This window comes from Scyliorhinus canicula, chromosome 26, assembly GCF_902713615.1.
Source record: "Scyliorhinus canicula chromosome 26, sScyCan1.1, whole genome shotgun sequence".
In the NCBI taxonomy this organism is placed as follows: domain Eukaryota; kingdom Metazoa; phylum Chordata; class Chondrichthyes; order Carcharhiniformes; family Scyliorhinidae; genus Scyliorhinus; species Scyliorhinus canicula.
This window is the reverse complement of record NC_052171.1, coordinates 10501428-10522445: the sequence shown is the minus strand read 5'-3', so window position 1 is coordinate 10522445 and position 21018 is coordinate 10501428. Positions and strand designations below refer to the sequence as shown.

The window sequence follows — 21018 nt, the reverse complement described above, 5'->3', positions numbered from 1 at the left end:
TATACTTCCTCAGGAAACTAAGGAAATTCGGTATGCCCACATTAACTCTTACCAACTTTTCCAAATGCACCATAGAAAGCATCCTATCTGGCTGCATCACAGCCTGGTATGGCAACTGCTCGGCCCAGGACCGCAAGGAACTTCAGAGAGTCGTGAATACCGCCCAGTCCATCACACGAACCTGCCTCCCATCCATTGACTCCATCTACACCTCCCGCTGCCTGGGGAAAGCGGGCAGCAGAATCAAAGACCCCTCCCACCCGACTTACTCACTCTTCCTACGTCTTCAATCAGGCAGGAGATACAGAAGTCTGAGAACACGCACGAACAGTCTCAAAAATAGCAGCTTCCAGACTCCTAAACAACTTATGGACTGACCTCATTAACACTACACCCTGTATGCTTCATCTGATGCCAGTGCTTATGTAGTTATATTGTATATTTTGTGTTCCCCTATTACGTATTTTCTTTTATTCCCTTTTCTTCCCATGTACTTAATGATCTGCTCGCAGAAAAATACTTTTCACTTTACCTGGGTACACGTGACAATAAACAAATCTCAGTCCAAAGATGTGCAGGTGACTAAGGATTGGATTGGATAAAAGCCCCTGTTCAGGTACATTGAGGGAGAAATCAGAATGTCCAATTCACCAACAAGCATGACTTTCAGCATTTGAGAGGAAACCCACGCAGACGCTAGGACGTGCAGACTCCGCAGTGACCCAAGCCGGGAATAGACCCAGAGACCCTGGTGCTGTGATGCAACAGTGCTAATCACACCTGGACCAAGCTTATTTAAAGTAGCCAATTCATTTGTTCCAATTAAGGGACAATTTAGCATAGCCAATCCACCTACCAGTGCAGACATGGGGAGAATGTGCAAACTCCACCTGGCAGCGAGCCAGCACCCCTTTGCCACCACACCCTTCAAAACCCAGCTGGAACACGAAGGTGTTGCAAGCCCTCCCCTTCCTCGATTTCTCCATTACTTCATCACTAAATTCTGCCGTGTTGTCGCACGCCTCGGAAGCAAGCTCACCCCGTGCCTCACACGAGCAGCTGGTCAACGAGAGAGCATTTTTTTGAACTGCAAGGGGTGTGTGAAGAACAGGAGTAGGTGACAAGCGTGCACTTTATTTGAACAAATAATTTAGTACATGGAGTGTGAATAATTACATCTGCATGGTAATTCCCATTACAAGACAAACAGACACCAGATTAGTTAAAAATGCAGCAAAGCACTGCCATAATATCACCAGTAATTTCTAGGTTACACATGCCCTGCTAAGCCATAGCATGAATGATTTCTTGTAGCAAACAAATTTCAACAGGATAATGATCCTTCATTCTTGGGTGCACTCTCACTAGGGAAAGGCTGGTCTTTGGAAGGCTACATAGAGCGGTGACAGTGGGAATGATTTTATTACAACTCTCCGCAATCAGCAATGCTGACAACAGCACTCGGCTTCCCGGACTTTGATCCTTTGCTATCCATCACTTTCACAACATCCATGCCGTTCACAACATTTCCAAACACAACATGTTTCCTGTTCAACCTGAAAAGGAAATTACAAAGCAATAATAAAGACAGAAACTCAAGTGTTCAGCCAACCACAGGGGAATGGGGTTAAACTGCTCTTTGCAAACTCAAAACAGCACAGGTCAGACCTCCCTGGACGCTCGAGGGGCAGTTTGACACAGCCGACCAAAACCTAACCTGCACATCTTTGGGACTGTGGGAGGAAACCGGAGCACCCGGAAGGAACCCCGTTTAGACACGGGGGAGAATGTGTGGAGTCTGCACAGTCACCCACGGTCGGAATCAAACCCGGGTCCAGAGTGCTGCGGGGCAACAGTGCTAACTACTGCGCCATCCCATTACCCACTAAGTCATTTTAACTCGCATGCGATGTGGGCATCATTGGCCAGGCCTAGCCTTTATTGCCCATCCCTAATTGCCCCTTCAGAAGGTGGTGGTGAGCCGCTGCAGTCAGTGTGGTGTAGGTACACCCACTGTGCTGTTAGGGAGGGAGTTCCAGCATTTTGACCCAGCGACAGCAAAGGAACAGCTGATATATTTTGACGGATGATGGACAACTGGGAGGCGAACGTCCAGGTGGGGTTCCTATGCAGTTGCTGCCCTTGTCCTTTTAAGAAGGTAGCAGTCATGGGTTCGAAAGGAGCCTTGGCGAGTTGCTGCGGTGCATCTTGTAGATGGTACACACGGCTGCCTCTGTGCGTCGGTGGTGGAGGGAGTGAATGTTTGTGGATGGGGTGCCGATAAAGCGGGGCTGCTTTGTCCTGGATGGTGTGGAGCTTAAGAGTGTTGGGAGTTGCACTCATCCAGGCAAGTAGAGTTTTCTCCCCTCACTCTTGTAGATGTGGAGAAGGCTTGGGACAGTCAGGAGGTGAGTTACTAGCAGATGCTGAGCCTCTGACCTGCTCTTGTAGCCGGAGTATTAACATGGCTACGTCCAGTTCAGTTTCTGGCAATGGTAACCCCCCCCAGAATGCTTTGGGGCGGGGGGGGAATTCAGTGATTGAAATAAGATTGATATCATGGGGTAAGAGTCAAGATTCTCTCGTGGTAGATGGTCTAGAATACAAGAGTGAGGATGTACTTCTGAGGCTGTATAAGCCTCTCGTCAGACCCCATTTGAAACATTGTGAGCAGTTTTAGGCCCCGTATCTAAGGAACGATGTGCTGGCCTTGGGAAGGATCCACAGGAGGTTCACAAGAATTAAGAACTTGTCGTATGAGGAACGTTTGAGGACTCTTGAGGCTGTACTCGTTGGAGTCAAGAACAACGAGGGGGATCTTATTATCTTATTGAAACATACAGGATACTGCGAGGCCTGGATAGAGTGGGCAAGGAGAGGATGTTTCCACTCGTAGGAAAAACTAGAACCAGAGGACACCATCTCAGACTGAAGGGATGATCCTTTCAAACAGAGACGAGGAGGAATTTCTTCAGCCAGAGGGTGGTGAATCTGTGGAACTCTTTGCCGCAGAAGGCTGTGGAGGCCAAATCATTGAGTGCCTTTAAGACAGAGATAGATAGGTTCTTGATCAATAAGGGGATCAGGGGTTATGGGGAGAAGGCAGGAGAATGGGGATGAGAAAATATCAGCCATGTTGAATGGCGGAGCAGACTCGATGGGCCGAGTGGCCTCATTCTGCTCCTATGCCTTATGGTCATTGCTTGGAATTAGCTAACAAAAATATGAGTAAGCTACAGTCAACCAAGTGACTCTTCATGTCATTTGGTGTTCTGCCCTTTGAAGAGTTGGCATAAACATGACGTTCCGACAATATAATGCTATTCCATTTATGGACTCCCACTTATGGAGCATAAAGAATTACAATCCAAGACGGAACACGCTCACTGCCAGATTAGAGAAGAAGAATTACCATTCAGTTTTCTCAGTACAGATGAAGAATTGAGACCCATTCGTATTGGGCCCAGCGTTGGCCATTGACAGCGTACCTGCAGTGAAAACAATTCAATGTTAGCCACAGACTTTCAGTAGGGTAATCATGACAGAAAAAAAATCCAATAGTCAAAAGTTACACATGACTGGGAGGCCCAAGACGATGCTTCGCCCTTGCTCATGGGAGTTTAATACCAACAAGTGTGAGGGAATGCATTTTGGTAGGTCTAAGAGGGGAAATATACCGTAAATGGCCAAACTCTGAGGAATATAGAAAGTCTGGGTGTGCAGGTCCACAGATCTTTGAAGGTGGCAGCACAAGTGGACAAGGTAGTCAAGAAAGCAGACGGAATGCTTGCCTTCATTGACGGGGCATCGAGTATAAAAACTGGCAAGTCATGCTGCAGTTGGATAGAACCTTGGGAAGGCCGCACTTGGAATATTGCGCACAATTCTGGTCGCCACACTACCAGAAGTATGTGGAGGCTTTGGAGAGGGTGCAGAGGAGGGTTACCAGGATGTTGCCTGGTCTGGAAGGTGTTAGCTATGTGGAGGGGCTGAATAGACTCGGACTGTTTTCATTAGAAAGACGGAGGTTGAGGGGCGACCTGATAGAGGTCTACAAGATTATGAGGGGCATGGATAGAGTGGATGGGCAGGCACTCTTTCCCAGGGTGGAGGGGTCAGACACCAGGGGGCATAGGTTTAAGGTCCGTGGGGCAAAGTTTAGAGGAGATGTGCGAGGCAGGTTTCTTTTACACAGAGGGTGGTGAGTGCCTGGAACGCGTTGCCAGGGGAAGTTGTGGAAGCAGATACATTAACGGCGTTCAAAAGGCATCTCGACAAACACATGGATAGGATGGGTATAGAGGGATACGGCACAAGGAAGTGCTGAGGGGTTTGGCCACGGGTGGGATCATGACCGGTACAGGCTTGGAGGGCCGAAGGGCCTGTTCCTGTGCTCTTTGTTCATACTGATAGGTCAGCAGTATACCACTGCCTTTCCTCAGGCAATGCAGGGTCAGACCCTCTGCGACCTTCAAGCCAATAATGTGCTGTACAGGCAGGGTTCACATCTCACTTTCCCATCATACCTTTTGCCGACTTTTACAGACGTCGACCCTCGAGTTTAAAGTAATGAGATGACATCTCATTCAAACGGGGTTCAAAACAGGAAAGAGGGTCCCCCTTGTTGGATAGACACAGTAGCACAGTGGTTAGCATTGTTGCTTCACAGCACCAGGGTCCCAGGTTCGATTCCCGGCTTGGGTCACTGTCTGTCGGAGTCTGCACGTTCTCCCCGCGTCTGCGTGGGTTTCCTCCGGGTGCTCCGGTTTCCTCCCACAAAGTCCCGAAAGAAGTGCTTGTCAGATGAATTGTACATTGAATTCTCCCTCCGTGTACCTGAACAGGCGCTGGAGTGTGGCGACTAGGGGATTTTTCACAACAACTTCATTGCAGTGTTGATGCAGAGGCTGGTATCGCAGTGGGCTAAACGGCTGGCTTGTAATGCAGAACAAGGCCAGCAGCAGGGGTTCAATTCCCATACCGGCCTCCCCGAACAGGCGACCCGGGGCTTTTCACAGTAACTTCATTGAAGCCTACTTGTGACAATAAGCCTATGTAAGTCTACTTGTGACAATAATAAATATCATTTTTAAAATAAATTTACGAGTACACAATTATCTTTCCCCCAATTAAGGGGCAATTTAGCATGGCCAATCCACCTACCCTGCACATCTTTGGGTTGTGGGGGCGAAACCCACGCAGACACGGGGAGAATGTGCGAACTCCACACGGACAGTGCCCCAGGGCTGGGATTCGAACCCGGGTCCTCAGCGCAGTAGGCAGCAATGCTAACCACTACCGTGCTGCCCCTATATTATCATCACAGGGGACACAGTCTGAGGGAAGGTCACCTTGGGACCGAGGAGAAATCTCTTGACCCACAGGGATGAGGAGTTGGAATTCTCCAGAGGGACGCAGTGGTATTGTTACTGGACTAACAGTGCAGAGACCCATGGTAATGCTCCCAAGGACCCAGCTTCAAATCCCACCATGACAGATGGGCGGCGAAATTTGGAATCTGGAATTAAAAGTCTCACGATGAACGTGAAACCATCCAAGAGATGTTAAAACACCATCTGGTCCGTTCGTTTGTCCCTTTGAGAAGGAAATGGGGCCCACAAGTGGCAGCAGATCCAGAGCAATGCCCTCATGGGCGGGCAACACTCATCGCATGACCAAATTTACCCATGGAGTCTCACCTCCATTGGTAAAGACAGAGGGATGGTTTCTGCATACGGAAATCAGGCAGGGATAGCGGAGGAAAACGGTGTTGAAGCAGATTATCAGCCAGGATCACATGGAGTGGATGAAAAGGCTGTATTAGCACGCTCTTGTTGTTTAAAGTGCTTACAATAAACACCCCTCGAGCTCAAAGTGCGACCGCTCAGAACAGATTCTTCATCAAATCATTGGCCAGGACACGCAACAAGCTGATTTTACCTTCTTTTTCGTGGAGGAGCGTGAAGTTCTCATCCTCAAATTTCGAACCATAGATGGACTTGCCACCAGTACCGTTGCCATTTGTAAAGTCGCCGCCCTGTGGAACGCAGAGATTAGAAATCACGCCACAGAAAAAGGGTTTCAGGGGTTTTTTTTTTTTTTGCACGTCAGCATTTAGTTGCGTCTTACTACAATGAGAACAAGGGCTTGGGAGGCCAAGAATTGGAACTATTGCCCACTTGCGGTTAGCACAGTTTCTTCACAACTCCAGGGTCCCGGGTTTGATTCCCCGCTGGGTCACTGTCTGTGCGCAGTCTGCACGTTCTCCCCGTGTCTGCATGGGTTTCCTCCGGGTGCTCCGGTTTCCTCCCACAGTCCAAAGATGTGGTTAGGTGGACTGGCCATGATAAATTGCCTCTTAAGTGTCCAAATAAATAGGTGGAGTTACTGAGGCGTGGGGTTAAGTAGGGTGCTCTTGGGGCAGCACGGTGGCACAGTGGTTAGCACTGCAGCCTCACAGCGCTGAGATTCCAGGTTCGATCCCGGCTCTGGGTCACTGTCTGTGTGGAGTTTGCACATTCTCCCCGTGTCTAATGGGTTTCGCCCCCACAACCCAAAGATGTGCAGGGTAGGTGGATTGGCCACGTTAAATTGCCCCTTAATTGGAAAAATGAATTGGGTGCTCTTAAATTTTAATTAAAAAAAAAGTAGGGGGCCGGTACAGACTTGATGAGCTGAATGGCCTGCGTCTACACTGAAACTTGTATGATTCTGTAACCGGTACTGCTGCCACCCAGCATCAGGGAGCCAGGCTCGATTCCAGCCTCTGGTGACTGTGTGGGGTTTGCCCATTCTTCCTGGGTTTCCTCCCACAGTCCAAAGACGTGCAGGTTAGGGGGATTGTCTGCATGGTCAATGCAGGGGGGGTTACAGGGATAGGGCAGCAAGGAGAGTGTAGGTAGCGTGCTCCGAGGGCAGACTCGAATGGCCTCCTTCTGTACTGTCGGGATTCTGTCACACTCCTGTTTTGCGCCTGAAAGATGGCGTATAGGTTTTGGGTAGCCAGGTAAGTTACTTGCCAAAGGTTTGGGGCAATGGTAATACCCAGAATGGTTTTTTTTTTTAAATTTAAAGTGCCCAATTTTTTTTATCCAATTAAGGGGTAATTTAGCATGGCCAATCCACCTACCCTGCACATCTTTGGGTTGTGGGGGTGAGACCCACGCAGACACGGGGAGAATGTGCAAACTCCACACGGACACAGTGACCCATGGCCGGGATCGAACCCAGGTCCTTGGCGCTGCGAGGCAGCAGTGCTAACCACTGTGCCACCATACCCAGAATGCTGATAGGGGTGCATTAAGCAATGGTAATGCCATTGAAAGTTATGGGGAGATGTTACATTCGCAGAATTGGCCACTTCTGGCCCACGCAGAGGCACAATGTCACTGCCCAGACTTCATGGCCAGGTCTAGCTCTTCCCACATTAATCACACACCCGAGGTGTCACAGTGAGAGCCAGTTTTCAATAAGGCCTCTTGTTCTTTGCAAGATGCTGAGGAAGACTAGTGATCGGACATCTTCTGAAGGAGCAGCACGGAAGCAGAGTTAGCACTGTTGCTTCACAGCACCAGGGTCCCAGGTTCGATTCCTGGCTTGGGTCACTATCTGTGCGGAGTCTGTACCTTCTCCCAGTGTCTGCGTGGGTTTCATCCGGGTGCTCCGGTTTCCTCCCACAAGTCCCGAAAGACGTGCTTGTTGGGTGAATTGGACATTCTGAATTCTCCCTCGGTGTACCCGAACAGGCGCCGGAGTGTGGCGACGAGAGGACTTTCACAGTAACTTCATTCGCTAATGCAAGCCGACTTCTGACAATAATAAAGATTCTTATACAGGTAGGCTTGGCTCCTCCCACAGTATTACCTGACGGATATGGATTTCAGATCAGAGGTTGCTAGGCAACCATGCAGTGCAACAAGATCGCATGCCAAGGAGATTACGATGTGGCTAGAAGCATTTCAAAATTCTTTGGTGAGCGAATTTCGCCTGCAGACAATTTACTTGGACCCAACCTCTCCAGGCTGAGGTGGAAGAGATAGTGTCATATTTCAATTCACTTGCACACAAGTTACAGCTTTTTTAAAAAAAATGTCCAGTTCTCAAAAGGACACTTACCTGGCACATAAAAGAAGGAATTATTCGGTGGAAAACTGATCCTTTGTAGCCAGACCCTCTCTCCTTTAAGCACAGTTGGCGGAAGTTTTCTGTTTAAAGGAAAAACGTGAGCAAACCTCTACCCGTCTAACGGTCATGATTAGGCGAATAGGCATATTTTTCCGTCAGGAAAAAAAGATACCAAAGTTTGAGGTCACGTACCAACCGACTCAACAGCTTCTTCCCTACTGCCATCAGACCTTTGAATGGACCTACCTCGCATTAAGTCGATCTTTTCTCTACACCTTGCTCTGACTGTAACATTATATTCTGCAGTGTCTCCTTCCTTCCCTATGTATGGTATGCATTGTTTGTTCAGCATGCAAGAAACAATACTTTTCACTGTATACATGTGACAATAATATCTCAAATCAAAAGGCAGTCACTGCCATCAATATTCTACTGGACCTCCTCAAGCAGGACTTGCCATTTTAAATTCATAAACTACTCTATACAGGGGCGGCACAGCAGTTAGCACTGCTGCCTCACAGCGCCAGGGACCAGCATTCAAGTCCGGTCTTGGATGACTGTGAGAGAGTATGCACGTTCTCCCCGTGTTTACGTGGGTTTCCTCCGGGTGCTCTGGTTTCCTCCCACAGTCCAATGGTGTGCAGGTTAGATGGACTGGCTGTGCTAAATGGCCCCTTAGTGTCCAAAGAGGTAGGCGAGGTTACCAGGATAGGATGGGGGTGTGGGCTTAAGTAGGGTGCTCTTTCCAAGGGCCAGTGCAGACTCAATGGGCCAAATAGCCTCCTTCTGCACTCTAGGATTCTACGTGGGCTACTAAAGTTGATTCGAATACTTCCCCAACATATTCGTGCCACTGAACTTCAATTTAAGTTCAACTCAAAAAAGTAGTTTACATCCAGGCCATCGTGTTTTGCAGAGGCTTCAATACATTGTGTATTCTTGCAATTAACTGCAACAACATAATAACCCTCACTGGCTGCAAACCTGGACTGAAACTGGCACACTAGCCTACTTGGTTCTATTCCATTCCCCCTCCCCATTACGATTCCATGCGAACACACAAAATATTACCACATGCTCACCTGCAGTTTTTGGAACCACGTCACTTCTCAGCTGATGGGCAGAATGAGGGGGAAAAGAAGAGAGAATTAGTGGGGGCGGGGGAAGGCAAAGAATTCACCAGTCTTTAATTCACACTGAACCCCACAGGGCTAAAAAGGAGGAATTAATGGACGGGGAGAATTGCCCAGACTTTAATTCAGAGTCAAGGTGGCACAACGGTTCGCGCCACTGCCTCAGCACGGTGGCTGCATGGCGTTGGCACGTCCGTCCCGTTTCTACACGCACTCCCTCTGGCTCTCCTCCAAACATATGCAGGTCAGGTGGATTAGCTTTGTTGAATCGCCCGTCAAGTTGCCGTAACGGGGGGCAGCACAGTGGGTTAGCCTCGCTGCCTCACGGTGGCGAGGACCCGGGTTCGTTCCCGGCTCTGGGTCACTGTGTGGACTTTGCACCTTCTCCCCGTGTCTGCGCGGGTTTCTCCCCCACAACCCAGGGATATAGAATTTACAGTGAAGGAGGCCATTCGGCCCATCGAGTCTGCACCGGCTCTTGGAAAGAGCACCCTACCCAAGCCTACACCCCCACACTATCCCCATAACCCAGTAACCCCACCCAACACCGAGGGCAATTTTGGACACTAAGGGCAATTTAGCACGGCCAATCCACCTCACCTGCACATCTTTGGACTGTGGGAGGAAAGCGGAGCACCCGGAGGAAACCCACGCACACACGGGGAGAAGTTGCAGACTCTGACCCAAGCCACGAATAGAACCCAGGACGCTGAAGCTGTGAAGCAATTGTGCTAACCACCATGCTGTCCCACAAAGGCTGTGCAGGCTGGCTGGATTGGCCACGCTAAATTGAAGGGAAAATGAATTGGGTACACTAAATTTATAAAAAAGTTGCCGTAACCCTCAAAAAAGGTTGGGGTTAGGGCGGTCTGAGGGGATAAGGCATGGTGGGGGTCCTCAGAGAGGGCACTCTTTCAGGATAGTCAGCACAGACCCGAGGGGACGAATGGCTGTAGGGATTCCATGATTCCAGCACGAGGGACAAAGGAGGAATTAACTAGGTGCAGGGAGGGGGAATGATTAAAAAAAAAGGATCGGCTCGGCTTCAACTAATGCATTCATTCCCACCAGGGATGACAAATTGCGGTTTAGGTATCAGTTGGACAGGCTGCCACTTCATTCATAAACAGATGGGGGGGGGGGAAACACATTCCAGAATAAGGTGGCGGCAGTAGCGGCGAAAGAAAAAAAAACAACACATACACACACTTGCCTCTTGTCGGCACAGCCCCACAGAATACGAAACGTTATTTGCTGGAGTTTAAATTTAGTGCACACGATTCCCTTTCGACCGTCGCCACTCGAGGGGCAATTTAGCCTGGCCAATCCACCCGCCCTACACACCTTTTTTTTTTGGGCAGGGTAGGGGAATGCGCAAGCTCCACACGGACGGTGACCCGGAGCCGGGAGTAAAGCCGGGCGCTCGGTCTGCCGTGGCGTCCGTTCGCTTTCAGCCGGCGTCCGCCCCCCCCCCCCCCAAGAAGAGCCAAGGCCATTCAAGAGAGCGAAGGATGATGGGAAGGCAAGGACGGTCAAGGCTTGACCGTTGCGGGGTGGGGCACGTTGGGCGCTAATTCGTGCCCCTTGGGCAGGGTAAAAATAAAAAGGTGCAATTAAGACTTGACCCCCCCCCCCCTCCTCCTCACCCCCATCCCTACCCACCCCAGCCATACACAAAATGGCTGTTCAATGTCCCCCACCTCGAAGATGATGCGTCCCGCCGGCTTCTTGTCAATCTCGATGTCGAAGAAGACCCGGGGATTCGCCATGGTCGGTCAGCCGCCCGACAACCAGACCCGTTAATCAGGAGGAGGATTAAAGAAAGAAGGGTTGCCCAACCGCCTCCCCGCTCCTTTTATAACCGCCCGGGGCCCGGCTCCCGCCCCCTCGCCCTGATTGGCGGCCGCGCCTCCCGGCAGATTGACAGGCACCGCCGCCAATGGCATGGCCGGCACGCCTCCTTGACGTCCGCGGTCAGGGTGATTGACAGGCGTCTCGGCCAATGGAGTCGGCGGCTCCCTTCCCCTCCCGCCCCCGAGCCGGCCGACCTGCTCTGAGTGACATCTGCGCCCAGAGAGCTGCTGATTGACAGGCACCTCAACCAATAGGATCCCTCCCTTCCCCTCTCTCCCGGAGCCAATCGGCCCGCCTCTACTTTGACAGCGGCGGGTGACATCATCAGGGCACGGGAGATGGACAGCCGCCTCGACCAATAGAAACCCTCTCAACCGTCAGGTCCTCCCCTAGCTTGATTGGCAGCTGCCACCGATCCAATCGGCGCCAGCCAGGGGCGGGTATTTGGAGATTGACAGACGCCTCGCCCAATCGGAGGACGGGCGCGAGCTGATTGACGTGGAGGCGGACCAATGGGAGCAGAGAGCCCGCCGGTGGCCGCCGCCCTCCGAGGGTATAGAAAACCCCCCCCAAGCACAACAACAACAGTACGTCTGGTGGAGGGAGTGGCAATTTTCACTTTCAAGTAGGTGGGGGATTGTCACACGAATAGCGCTAAAGGTCGACTAACGGGATGTTTTTATTCAAACATAAGGCTGAGGTTTATTAGTCAAATGTCTGTCAGATATTACAAGTGTTTTGTGGGAAGGGCACCAAAAATGGCCGCCCATTACAATATGGCCACCCTTTCCAAAATGGCCACCCATTCCAATATGGCCACCCATTCCAAAATGGCCACCCATTCCAATATAGCCACCATTACAATATGGCCACCCGGTTGGCAGCTTCCAGAATGTTCTCTCTGTGGTGAAGCAAGCAGCGGAGGGATGGCTGGCCCCCAGAACCCCTTGTGCCCGCCCCTAACCTTTCATTTTCTTTCCTTTTGAAAAGTGTTTTATTCCCGACATGTTCAACGCAGCGACGCCACCTTGACGTCCAATGGAGTGTTCCCCCCCCCCCCCCGCACCGCGTCAAACAGCTCCTCCGATGTAGCTGAAAGAGGCCCGCCACCGTACCTCGAAGACCTCCTCACACCGCCCCATCCCCCCCTCCCCTGAAGATACGGGCACGGTTCACCAAACCCCCTCCCACACCTCTTGCACCCAGGAAAAATCCACTCATCTGGCCGCAACTTAATTGTTTGTATTCATAGAACTGTAGGATCCCGACAATGCAGAAGGAGGCCATTCGCCCCATCGAGTCTGCACAGACCCTCAGAGAGAGCATCCTACCTCACCGACACCCCTACCACATTATTAGCAAACATTTACCCTCTTGATTTTTTTTGTTTGCTCTTGCGCAAAAGCTAAGAGTTGAGGGTGCTAGGTTTCTGAGCTCAATTCGCCATTAAAATTAAGCTTCCATTCCTTGGCCAGTCCTTCAGCCTTCCATATATATGTATATATTGAGTGGGTAGGGAGAATGCATCTTTAAAAGCTCAGAACCAGATATGAGCTTGGGGGCGAGCAAATTTAAAATAAAAATAAGAGGCTGTCTGCGAATTAGACTGGAGGTAGTGACTGAAAATGAAGGAAAAGTGGCTCGCGTGTCAAAGAAACGTGTTGGAAAAAGGCTGTGTGTAATGGAGCCTAGCAGATGGCCATAGCAGAATTCCCCTTCAGGGCATTCGGGCGACTGCCAGGAATGATCAAATCCTCTCGCTATATTGTCGTATCCTGATGATGGTTATCAGAGCGAATTAGGCTCAAAAGTAATAAAATAAACTATCAGGACAGCGGTATAGGGGATGATAAGCTCACATATTAAAGTGATATTAAATAATCATTCCCCAGCGTTCACAGATCCCTAACATGACAGTGGAATAAATCGTAAGGAATATAACCACTGGGAACAAAAGGAAGCATATTAAGCATCAGAGCCTATTTGTGTGCCTTTATAAAGCACATGGGAAAAATAAAATCTATTGGGAGCCATAAATTCAGCATTCCTAAACCACAGACTTGGCAAATTGTCAAGTGTGTCTCCTGGTGTGGACAATTTGCACATATTAGAAAAAAAGAGTACCTGTTTCGAATTTAGGAATCAGGTTGAAAATCAAAATGATTTTTAAAAACATTTTTTAAAAATGTACCCAATTCTTTTTGTCCAATTAAGGGGCAATTTAGCGTGGCCAATCCAGATAACCAGCACATCTTTGGGTATGTGGGGGTGAAACCCACGCAGACACGGGGAGAAGGTGCAAACTCCACACGGACAGTGACCCAGGGCCGGGATTCGAACCCGGGTCCTCAGCGCCGCAGTCCCAGTGCTAACCACTGAGCCATATGCGCCCCCGGCATAATGCTGTGTTTAGCTTTCACATAAATTGCGACAAGCAGTCTAGCCATGCCGGAAAGTTAATGAATTTGAGTATGTTGGTATAGTTCTCTGTAACAATGAGCTGGTGGAACCCAGCCCCCTCACCTACCCTGAAAGGGGGGGGGGGGGGGGGGGAAGAGTGAACATCTAGGGATCACGATCCTCATCGGTACCAATGGCATAGGTAAAAAAGAGCGACACAACCCTGCAGTCAGAATGAACTAGGACGGCGCGGTGGTTAGCACTGCTGCCTCACGCCGCTGAGGATCCGGGTTCGATCCCGGCCCCGGGTCACTGTCCGTGTGGAGTTTGCCCGGTTCTGCCCACGGGCTAGGTAGAAAATTATCAAGCAGGACCTGAAAAGTGATTACTCCCGATACCGTCGGCAAATGAATATACAATTAGGAGGACAGAGTAGATGAATGTGAGGCCAGAGAGATTGAACAGCAGAGCGAGCTTTAGATTCTTGGGACGTTAGGATCAATTCTGTGGGAGATGAGACCTGTACAAGCTGGACAGGATGTACCTAAATGGACCTATTTCCTTGTGGGGGGTCATCTGCCGGCGTTACTGGGATGGTCTAAACTAACTTTTTTTTTAATAAATTTAGATTACCCAATTATTTTTTCCAATTAAGGGGCACTTTAGCGTGGCCAATCCACCTACTCTGCACATTTTTGGGTTGTGGGGGCGAAACCCACGCAGACACGGGGAGAATGTGCAAACTCCACACGGACAGTGACCCAGAGCCGGGATCGAACCTGAGACCTCAGCGCCGTGAGGCGGTTGTGCTAACCACTAGGCCACCGTGCTGCCCTGGTCTAAACTAACTTGACAGGGTGTGAGAACCAGGAGAACACTAGACAGGGATGCCATGGCGCAAATAGTACTGACAGAGGCAGATAGCTGGACCTGGTTCATGGGAATGATGGTGTGCCAAGTGGGTCGTGTGTCAGGAGGGAAACATTTCAGACACAGTGATCATCACTGTACCATAAGCCTTGGGTTGGCTATTGGAAATCACAAGGAGGAAATCAAAACAAGGATAATGACTAGGGGAAAACCAGCTTCGACGGGTTAAAAATGGATCTGACCCAATCAAAATGTGATCAAAGAATGGCGGGCAAAAGGGATGGTTCAAGTGAAGTGGAGTTCACTTCAGGAAAGATAAAGCAAACGGGACCCCTAGGTGAAAGAAATAGCGATTAAGTTGAGGTGGAGAAAGTGTGCTTACGACAGATGTCAGGTGGATAATACATTGAAAACCAGGCGAAATATAGAAGGTTCAGAGGGAATTGAAAAAAGCAATTGGGGGAAGCAGAGGGAGTGTAGGAGACTGGCAGCTAACATGAAAGGGGATCCAAAAGTCTTCTATAGGCACATAAATGGTAAAACAAAGAACAATACAGCACAGGAACAGGCCCTTCGGCCCTCCAAGCCTGTACTGGTCCCAAAACCCTCAGCACTTCCTTGTGCCATATCTCTGTATACCCATCCTATCCATGTGTTTGTCGAGATGCCTTTTGAACGCCGTTAATGTATCTGCTTCCACAACCTCCCCTGGCAACGCGTTCCAGGCACTCACCACCCTTTTGGACTTTGGACACTGAGGGGCAATTGATCATGGCCAATCCACCTAACCCGCACATCTTTGAATCGGGGCACAGGGCTAAATCGCTGGCTTTGAAAGCAGACCAAGGCAGGCCAGCAGCACAGTTCAATTCCCGTAACAGCTTCCCCGAACAGGCGCCGGAATGTGGCGACTAGGGGACTTTTCACAGTAATTTCATTGAAGCCTACTGGTGACAATAAGCGATTTTCATTTCATTTCTTTGGACTGTGGGAGGAAACCGGAGCACCCGGAGGAAACCCACGCAGACACGGGGTGGGGGGGGGGGGGATTGTGCAAACTCCACACAGTCACTCGAGGTCGGAATTGAATTGGGGTCCCTCGTGCTGCCCAATTCTTGCAGTCTTCAGTTGCATTTTTGGACTGTTTGGAGTGTGCAGATGGAAAGGTGTTCTGGCTTTGCATGAACACAAACTAGATCATTTGCATGCGGTTAACCAAAGCACGCTGGTAAAGATCATAGAATTTACAGTGCAGAAGGAGGCCATTCGGCCCATCGAGTCTGCACCGGCTCTTGAAAAGAGCACCCAACCCAAGCCCACACCCCTGCCCTATCCCCATAACCCAGTCACCTCACCCAACACTAAGGGCAATTTTTGACACTAAGGGCAATTTAGCATGGCCAATCCACCTAACCTGCACATCTTTGGACTGTGGGAGGAAACCGGAGCACCCGGAGGAAACCCACGCAGACACGGGGAGGATGTGCAGACTCCGCACAGACAGTGACCCAAGCCGGGAATCGAACCTGGGATGAAGCAATTGTGCTAACCACTATGCTACCGTGCTGCCCAATAAAGAAAGATGAGACCGTTCTGTGCATCGCACAGCAGTATAACTCAACCTCCGAAAGCATTACGTGGAGGACAGATATGGTCAGACTGTCCCTGAAAGGCAATGAACAGTTTTTGCAACAAAGCAATAGTTTTAGCAACTATTATTTTCTGGGGATTTTAATTTCAGAATTTATAATGGTGGCATTTGAACATGGGTTCCTCGTTCATAATCATAACCTGGTAGGCCACCTTACCAGCTAGTACAATTTTGGGCAGGCATAGTCTATCTTAAACATCAGTCTTGATTCCAACTCGGAACTTGAAACTCGTAATTTGTCCATTGTTAAATTTGGTAATAGTTCTGTCTGTATTAACACCTCCTCTCGCACCTTTCTTGTCACTTTGCAGAATACTTTAATTACTTAACTGGAATTAATTGGGCCGCACTTCCTTTAAAAGTTACAAACCTATTTACCGATTGAATTGGCCTTTTGTGCCTGATGTCACATGACTGATTAAGAGCCATCAAGTATTTGGAGGGTTTGGTTGGTAAATTTGGATTTGGTGACTCACCTGAGGAAGGAGCTGCTCTCCGGAAGCAAGTGATTCGAATCAAACCTTTTTTAAAAATATAAATTTAGAGTAGCCAATTTATTTTTTCCAATCAAGGGGCAATTTAGCGTGGCCAATCCGCCTACCCTGCACATCTTTGGGTTGTGGGGGTGAGACCCACGCAGACAGGGGGACAATGTGCGAACTCCACACGGACAGTGACCCACCTGTTGGACTTTAACCTGGTGTTGTAAGACTTCTTACTGTGCCCACCCCAGTCCAACGCCGACATCTCCACATCTTGGTTAGTACAGTAAGGGAAGTAAGTGCGATACGGTAGCACAGTGGTTAGCACAGTTGCCTCACAGGGTCCCAGGTTCGATTCCCCGCTGGGGCACTGTCTGTGCGGAGTACTCCCCAGTGTCTGCTTGGGTTTCCTCCGGGTGCTCTGGTTTCCTCCCACGGTCCAAAGATGTGCTGGTTAGGTGGATTGGCCATGATACATTGCCCCTTAGTGTCCAAAAAGGTTCATAGATCATAGATCATAGAATTTACAGTGCAGAAGGAGGCCATTCGGCCCATCGAGTCTGCACCGGCTCTTGGAAAGAGCACCCTACCCAAGTTCAACACCTCCACCCTATCCCCATAACCCAGTAACCCCACCCAACACTAAGGGCAATTTTGGACACTAAGAGCAATTTATCATGGCCAATCCACCTAACCTGCACATCTTTGGATTGTGGGAGGAAACCGGAGCACCCGGAGGAAACCCACGCACACACGGGGAGGATGTGCAGACCCTGGAGCTGTGAAGCCATTGTGCTATCCACAATGCTACCGTGCTGCCCAATAGGTGGGTTTACTAGGTTACGGGGAAGGTGTGGGCTTAAGTAAGGAGGGTGCTCTTTTCAAGGGCCGATGCAGACTCGAGGGGCTGAATGGCCTCCTTCTGCCCTGTACATTCTATGAGAGTTGCCATAGTCCCCAATGACCTGCTTTCCCCTTTGAGGGGGGAGAGCTGTCTGGTGGTGCTTTAACCTGAGGATCACCACACCTCAGGCGAGGAGCGAGGTTGAGAAGGCCAGGCATTCATGACTAACCTCAGCCGGGACGGGAACCCACCCTGCTGGCCTCGTTCCGCATCACCAACCAGCTGTCCAAAATTGCCCTGAGTGTTGGGTGGGGTTACTGGGTTATGGGGATAGGGTGGCGGTGTTGACCTTGGGTCGGGTGCTCTTTCCAAGAGCTGGTGCAGACTCGATGGGCCGAATGGCCTCCTTCTGCACTGCAAATTCTATGGTATCTAGTCTGACTCTAATATGCGTTCTCGAGATCTAGCCAAGGCCTTGGGAGACCTCGGGCGAGCGCTGTTCACAGCGTTGGTCTCCACAAACGGGGACCAGACATCATGGGGGTCTCCCAGAGGATTGGAGCCATGCCCTACTACAGGTACCCATTCGGGTAGACCATGCCCAATATATTTCCTGAAATAAGGCGACCAGAACTGCTGACAGAACCTAAAACTCCAGAATTTCCAGAACAAATTTCAATTTTATTAATGCAAGAACATACAGACAAGAAATGTTCCACCTTTATTCTGAAAACGAAAAAAAAAAAATCACATTATTATTCCACTTCAGGTTTGATACATGGTGCAGATATTTAACCGGCTCCAAAGATTCTGACATTCCACGCGCAATTCGGCAAACCCAGATCCGAACGGCAACACCAGGGAAGACTTCCAAAGACGTTTCAATCTGGAGAAGACGTTTTCTGAGATTCAACGGAAAAGTGTGTTTCGGATTCCACCCCCCCCCTCTCCGCGGCTCAACGGTGTGCAACCACGCCACGTGGAGCTGAATATTCCAGGTCTTAATTCCTGCTCTGGACAGGATTATCTAATCTGTGTCACCGCCGGGCTATTACAGAAGTAAAGATCCCAGGCCAGAGAGGAAGAAATGTACCAGCTGCAATTCCTTTTTTTAAAAATACATTTTTGAGCATCTAATTCATTTTTTCCAATGAAGGGGCAATTTAGCGTGGCCAATCCACCTACCCTGCACATCTTTGGGTTGTGGGGGTGACACCCATGCAAACACGGGATCGAACCCGGGACCTTGGCGCCGTGAGGCAGCAGGGCTAACCCACTGTGCCACCGTGCCGCCAGAGGCAGCAGGGCTAACCACTGCGCCGTCAAGTGACAGGAAGACCTGTCACTCTTCTATCTACGACCTGCGACCTCTTGGTACAAGGCATGTATGCTGAATTTGGGACAAAACCGGGCCACGTGGGTGAGTAGCCCATGGGGACCTGCTTTGAAGTCTCGTGCATTAAGAACGGCCGCTTTGGAAAAAGGTCCGTGAGGGGCAGTCGGCAGACTCGTACCCGGGAGGAAGTCCCCCCCCCCCACCCACAAAAAAAAGAAGACAAAAAAGGAATTAAAAACCCTTTCGAATTGAACGCAGAATTGGGGCTGAAATCTGCAAAATAAAGACTTTACCAGCCCACCTCGTCCGGTGCTGAAGCATTTGGAATGTGTATTGACACAGCAACAGTACGTCAGAACAGAGACTATGACAGGTCACTATATACAGTGTGAAGCAGGAGCATGCAAATAAGACAGAATTGTTTTGGTACTAAAAACAGAATTGTCTCAAACTTTCCATAGATAATTTAGTCTAATATTGTAAAGCACTCCAAACGTAACATGAGCCGTGTAATAAAAGAGGAACATTCATATGTATATATATATATATATAAAAAAATAATTTTCCCAAAATCAGATGGTTTACTGGCACTTGTAAAGAAATTATTTCCTTCCAAAGCATTATTCTATTGAAAATACCAAAGGATTTTTATCTGCACACAGCATTTGGGTATATGTTCTACAGCAAGTCATATATTGGAACCATGTCCAGCACAAGCATTTCTCTGTGGTCACTCCCAGAAAGGAATTATGGATATTTTATGTATTTTATTGACCGCAGTTATAATATGAAGAAATAATAATCTTTATTGTCACAAGTAGGCTTGCATTAACACTGCAATGAAGTTACTGTGAAAAGCCCCTCATCGCCACACTCCGGCGCCTGTTCGGGTACACAGAGGGAGAATTCAGAATGTCCAATTCACCTAACAGCACGTCTTTCGGGACTTGTGGGAGGAAACCAGAGCACGCCGACACGGGGGAGAACGCGCAGACTCCGCACAGACAGTGACACAAGCCGGGAATCGAACCTGGGACCCCGGCTCTGTGAAGTAACAGTGCTAACCCCGTGCTGCCGTGATTGCGCAACGGTACGCAGTGACAGACCAATTATGGAAACAACTGTCTTGTTTTGTTGACGATTACCAGCCACAGAACCATTGCTGAGGGGTGTGCTACGTCAGTGTTGGCTTTACGCTTGTTTCGTGTACCGATGATAACGGACACACCTTGAAACAGAAGATTACTCGTGGATGGAGCCAGCAGGCAAGCTGCATAGAAGCCGCGTTGGTTGTTCAGCTGACGGTAGACGATGTGAAAAATCCAACAGGAAACATCCCTGGACCCTTCGAGAAACAGTTACATTTGAGGTGGTCGGAGGTGGGACAGCTACTCAGGAGATGGATGGTGGTTCTGTTCTGGGTCCAGTTGCGTACATTGTATGTCAATAATTTAGATATAGACCCGAAGCTTGTTTGGTGTCCAGGTTTGCAGGAAAATAGGAGGCATAATAAATAGCCGAAGACCATAAGAAGATGCAAAAACAGTTAAAATTCAGTGTCAAGTGTTAAATCAGAAGTAATCATTATACTTTGGAGAAAAGCTGGATGATTGGTCTATCACTGCGTACCGTTGGGCAATCATGGCAGCACAGGGGTTAGCACTGTTACTTCACAGAGCTAGGATTAGCAAATTTAGGTTCACAAAACTTCAAAAGCGTTCAAACATCTAGTGAATAAGGCCTTTCAATGCAGCGAACCGACCACTGGGCTTTATGGCAAATTCTAAATTAAACCGCCACGTACGCTATGGATTTTGCTGATCGGATGCTGAAGGAAATCACAGTCTTGGCCCCCAGCACAATGAGGGTAGAAATCCACCCGAGAGGAAGTATTCAGTGTGCGTTGGAGGCGACATCTTGGGCTTCTAATATAAAAGCTGAGACGTAATCATAGTGAGACAGCATTTGGAGTATTGTGTGCCGTTTTAATCACCGCCCTATCAAGAGAGGATGTAAAGAGGGTGGCGCATTGGTTAGCATTGCTGCCTCACGGCGCTGAGGACCTGGGTTCGAATCCCGCCCCTGGGTCACTGTCCGTGTGGAGTTTGCACGTTCTCCCCCCGTGTCTGCGTGGATCTCACCCCCACAACCCAGAGATGTGCAGGGTAGGTGGATTGGCCGCTCTAAATTGTCCCTTAATTGGAAAAAAAAAATTGGGTACTCTAAATTTATAAAAAAAGGAAAGGATGCAAAGGCAATAAAAGGTACTGTGCAGATTAACTAGGATGCTGGCTAGTATGAGAAAACGCAAATACAAGGCGGCT

At 49.3% G+C, this 21018-nt stretch overlaps 1 protein-coding gene across 1 annotated transcript; it reads right to left on the bottom strand.

The window, feature by feature from the left end:
* Positions 1-1114: 1114 nt before the first annotated feature.
* Positions 1115-11161, bottom strand: LOC119957365 (peptidyl-prolyl cis-trans isomerase-like). The gene is made up of 6 exons (XM_038785288.1): positions 10958-11161; positions 9207-9237; positions 8116-8204; positions 5941-6037; positions 3413-3488; positions 1115-1556 (listed from the first exon to the last, which is right to left on the bottom strand). The coding sequence occupies exons 1-6, from the start codon at positions 11024-11026 to the stop codon at positions 1424-1426; spliced, it is 495 nt and encodes a 164-aa protein (XP_038641216.1). The 5' UTR covers positions 11027-11161; the 3' UTR covers positions 1115-1423.
* Positions 11162-21018: the final 9857 nt, after the last annotated feature.